Source organism: Arachis ipaensis, chromosome B07, assembly GCF_000816755.2.
Source record: "Arachis ipaensis cultivar K30076 chromosome B07, Araip1.1, whole genome shotgun sequence".
Classification (NCBI taxonomy): Eukaryota; Viridiplantae; Streptophyta; class Magnoliopsida; order Fabales; family Fabaceae; genus Arachis; species Arachis ipaensis.
The window spans coordinates 123781867-123786979 of record NC_029791.2 but is presented as its reverse complement, the minus strand read 5'-3'; the positions used below and the strand labels follow the sequence as shown (position 1 = coordinate 123786979).

The window sequence follows — 5113 nt, the reverse complement described above, 5'->3', positions numbered from 1 at the left end:
TAATTGTGATTAAATTATCATTCTTTTAATATAAAAGTTATATTTATAATCAAATATTTTGTTTGATTTTATTTATTTATTAAATTTTATTGTGATTTTGATCACAATAAAAGAAATAAGATGCAAAATATCTTTTATTTGTTTCTTATATATATAAGTGTATATATAAAGGTCAAATTTGATTTGATAATTTTTTAAGGCTAAACGTTAGTACATGAAAAATCAAATTTTGATTTGATTGATATGTTTTGAACACTATAATTTTAGAAATTAGTTTTTCTAATGTTCTTGATTATAAAGAGCGGCCTGACAACCAGGAGTTTTATTTTCAAAATAATAATCAGTGTATACATTTGATGTTTTAAGGATTTAATTTTATATTTTTACCTAGACAACCTGGGAGTATAAAATTTAATCCATGAATACTGGTAGAAATTCTCTAACAATTGAGATAAATCCTAAAAGTTAGGAGTTTGCCAAAAATAAATTTATCTCTTGTTTACAAGGAACAACCTGACAACCAGGACACTTGTACTCAAAGATAGAATTTATTTATGCATATGATGATGTATAAGGAGAATTTATTTTATACTTGAACCTAGACAACCTAGGGGTATAAAATATAATTCAGTTAAATAATTGTCTGACAATCAGATAATTATTTGGGATTATAATTGTATGGGATACAATTTAATCATATTTATTTGGAATAGGTATGAGTAACAACTTGACAACCAAGATACTCATTCGCGATTCTAAATAATTTTTTTCAGAAATATAGATTTCTTGATTTACTTTCATATTTTAAAATTTTTAAATATGTCCATCTTTCGTATGGCATACTTTGAAAGTAATAAATTGGCTATACATTGAGAATTGTTCTTATGTATGAAAAGGTTATCATGGACATGATAATCCTATTGAAATAATATTGTCTAATAAATTTGGTTATGAAATTGTTAGAAGTTGTGAAGAATTTGGAATATTGCTTTACTGTAATATGGGTTGTTTTGACAACCATGAGTTCCAATTTCAAAGACAACTTACTATTTATTATTAAACATCTTGAGAAGATGTATGATGCCCAAAGCAAGATAGTATGACTATCAAAGATTTTATTTGAACTAGTGGGAGTATTGGGTAATATATTTTTAATTAAACAACTTTAGAAGTTGAAATGCCATTAGGCAAATGGCTTTTGCGAGAATTGTTCTTGCAAGCATTTTTGGATATTTATTTTGTTACAAACAATTTATAATTGGTCCTAATATGATTAAAGTTTGTGGTCTTTTTTGAAAAATCTACTATGAGTATTGAGGATGCGAATCAAAATTGCTCTTAAGGGTTGGTTTGACCAATAATAAAGATATTGGGCATTTTTATTATAAGAGCTTAAAGTAAAATCTCTAACATCTAATTGATATTCTATTCAAATAGAGAATGAGATTCTCTCAACGCACAAATACTAATACTCTATGTACTCCATCATGTTTAAAGAAACATGAAATTTGATTTAGCTGAGGATCACTATTTTTTAAATATTTGGACTACGTTTTAAAAATGTTGCTAAATTAACAAATTTCTCACTAAATCAATTTTTTTCCATATAAGATATGGAAAAGACATAAACTCAAACTCAAGAACATTAGAGTTTGGATATGTCTTATATGTATTAAGAGATTGCATAATAATAGAATTGATATTAAGTCCAATAAATGAGATTTATTGGTTATCCTAAAGAAATAATGAGATTATTTTTATCACTCTTCTTATGACAAAGTGTCTGTGATAAGAGGTTAAACTCCTTTTTAGAAAAGGAATTCCATCTTAAAGAAAGAGTGGGAGTACAATTACTTTTATTAGAATTGTATACCACTCAATAGAGAATATATTTTCTCTTGAAAGTATAAAAAGTTTTATCGTCAAACTAACTTTTCGAAAAAATAGTCTATTTGTATAATGATACAATTCTATAAAGATAGATCTAATGGTTACTTAGATTTTTTATAATCATGTTCAATAAGGATTGACCTTAAAATAAAATTATACACTATTGTAGTGGGAGATTTCATATTTTGAGAAAACGTGATATTTATTATGCACTAGGTGTATTTTACAAAAGGTCAAGCAAACATGCTCAAGAGCAAATGTGTTTAAGGTCAAAAGAGTTTTGATAAACACAAATATGCATTGAAAAATTATACACATGATTGATTGGCTCTAGTGCAAGTGGGAGATTATTGTGATAATAGTATGCCCAAGATCCAATCTATCATGATTGGCTCTTGTGCAAGTGGGAGATTATTGGGAATAAGTAGTATGACTACAATCCAATCAATCACGTGTCAAATAATTTGTTATTGTTATTATATTAAAATGTTAATATAATAACGTCCTTGATTAAATTTAGAGATTTATCATTGTGATAGTGATCACAATATTGAGAGATAATCTCATTTATTAAATTACATATATAGATGATGCATATAGAGATATGACCATTGAATTGACTCACTCTGAGAATTTCTAATGGTTATAATTATCGTATATTTGTCAATAGGATATTCTCAAGATGAACATAGTAATAGAGTTTCGACTGTCATAGAAATTAACAATGTATTTATTATACTTTGATTCTGAACACCTAATACCTTAGGGTGCTAGTTGAATGGATATTGGGTATGATTTAAATACTTGTAGAATTAATGATTAGTCAATAAGGAATCCGTCAACTTTCGGTAAAGAGTTTGAGCTCTATGATTATAATGATTGAGATGAATAAAACCTTGGCCAAGGAGATTGAATGAATGAAGAAATGAGTTTCTTAGGTAATTCACAGTTCATTATAACAATGGTAACAAGTTAGAGTTTGACAATTAAACCATACTCTAAAGGTTAACCAAGAGCTGGAAAGATGGAATGAATTATACTTTGTTCTTCTGAGGTTCTTAGTAAAAATAGATTACTTCAAACTATCGGATCGTTGAGGAGTGTTGCTAGACGCCAACCTTGATTAGTAAATTTAGTATGACTAATTTACTACCCGCTTAGTATTGAACCTATAGGGTCACACACTAACGAGTGTTCTAATCTTTGCTATAGAATTATTTAATTATTATTTTGATTTGATCATATAAATAATTATATTAATTCAAATGGAATATTATTATATTCTTTGCTAGTACCAAGAATATAATAATAATATGATAATTGAGAATATTAAATGAGATTTGAGAATAATTAGTTATTCTATTTCTGAATTTGAATTATAAATTTGGATGAGATTCAAATCGATTATGTTTTAAATTGTTATGATATGATTCGTAAAATTTAAAGGATTCAGATTTGGAATTTAAAGATATGATTTAAATTTGAATTGAGAATCAAATTTAAAATCAGTAACAAATTTCATACTATATATATGTATGCCAATAGTAGAGGAAAGTGACAGATGAGAATAAAACACAAGGGTTTTATTTCGTTTACTTCTACACATATAAACATATGTGAGCCTAATTCTTGGAGAAGAATTTTATGGCGTGCAAAGAGTTGTAAGAGGTTTCTCAATTTAGATCAGATGTCCATTGATCAAAGAGTTGACAGCAAAGATTGGTCTCGGTGTGGATACGCATAGTGCCTTCGTACCATCGAAAGAGAAAAAGATTTTTACTAGTGTACACAGGTATTTAGATTTGATCTAAAATATATATTATTTATTGGAATAAAGTTTAAACACAAAATAGATCTTTATGATTGTGTTATGAACACATGGTAATCTTTCAATCTTTTTTCTTTAACAAAAATAAAATGCAAAATGAGGTAGTTTAAAAAAACCGACTGAATCTTTATTCGATCCAACCTGTTAGCTCCCGGCTGGTTTAGTGTTTGTAAACGATTTTGTGTATAATGGTTTTTCATGTTGAATTAAACCGTAAAAACATTTAATTTATGATCGGATCGATGGGTCCGGTCCAATTTTCAACACCATCCCTGAGAGAGAAAGAATAAGGGAGATGAGAGAGAGAAGAGAAGAATAGCGATCGAGATTGAATTGATGAGCAAAAGTTAACGAGGCAATCTGTGAACTCACACTTCCGCTAGTTACTAATGATCTATATATAGTATATACACATACCCATCACCTAACTCAACTAATTTAACACTTCCAAAAATATGTAGAAAATATCTGTCTCAACAACTTCTAACTAATTAATTGACTAAGCTAGCTAATATAAGTAACCAACTAATTGTGTTTAATAAGCTAGTCAAGTCACAAAGAGGATTTGGGAAGAGAAACTAGAGGAAATGAGCAAAATAAAAAACTGTGCGTTGTTATTGGAGAAGAGGATTTGGGGAGAAATCTTAAAGTGAGTGAGTGATAGCACAGAGGATTTGGGGCGAGAAGTTGAGAAAGAGTGAGCAAAATCCTGACGTTGTTATTGGAGAAGAGAATTTCACAAGAAGCTAGATAAAGCAGTATACAAGAAACATAACAAATTACTGCATCAATATTCAATAAACTAACACTATAAAAATACGATCATTTGTATATATTGTCCCAAAATATTGGCTACAATAAGCAAATATTGCTAGTGGTGGAGCTTTTTCTATATTTTGAATTTAGAATCTGAGGATTGATTTTAAACGATGACACAGTCACTATAAATGTAGATGCCAAAATTTATGGTGGAACTGATAAATAAATGTATCCGATTACAAATTTACAATCATAATTATTATCATGATAAAAACAGCTCACAATGCAGAACAGTGTGAGGAAAAAAACAGAGCACTTGTTTTGGTTTCACTTCTAAGAAAAAGATTTAAAAAAAAAAAGTCAAAGCCGTCAACGGGACTGGTCCCTTTCCAGCCCCCACCGCCTGACACGTAGCTGAAACCCTAAGGCCGCGGCAAGAAACCTAACCGTCTGCGGCGGAGAAAGAACCGCCACGACCTTGCTAACCGTAGCCACCCTCAACTCATCCGCTCTCTGAAAAAGCTCTCCCACGGCGTTCCTCATCCCCCCCATAGACTCATCAAGCTCATCAATCTCCCCATCCAACAACCTCCCCACTCTCCTAGCGCGTTGCAACACGCGCGGACTAGCCACGCT

The 5113-nt window shown here is 29.8% G+C and overlaps 1 protein-coding gene across 1 annotated transcript in view; it reads right to left on the bottom strand.

Moving 5' to 3' along the window:
* The window catches only part of LOC107608486 (protein DOG1-like 4), a gene marked incomplete in the record, with an annotated part of 910 nt that continues 451 nt past the window's right edge, over positions 4655-5113 (bottom strand). The window contains 1 exon segment of the mRNA XM_016310263.2: positions 4655-5113. Coding sequence (XP_016165749.1) covers positions 4847-5113 — 267 coding nt within the window.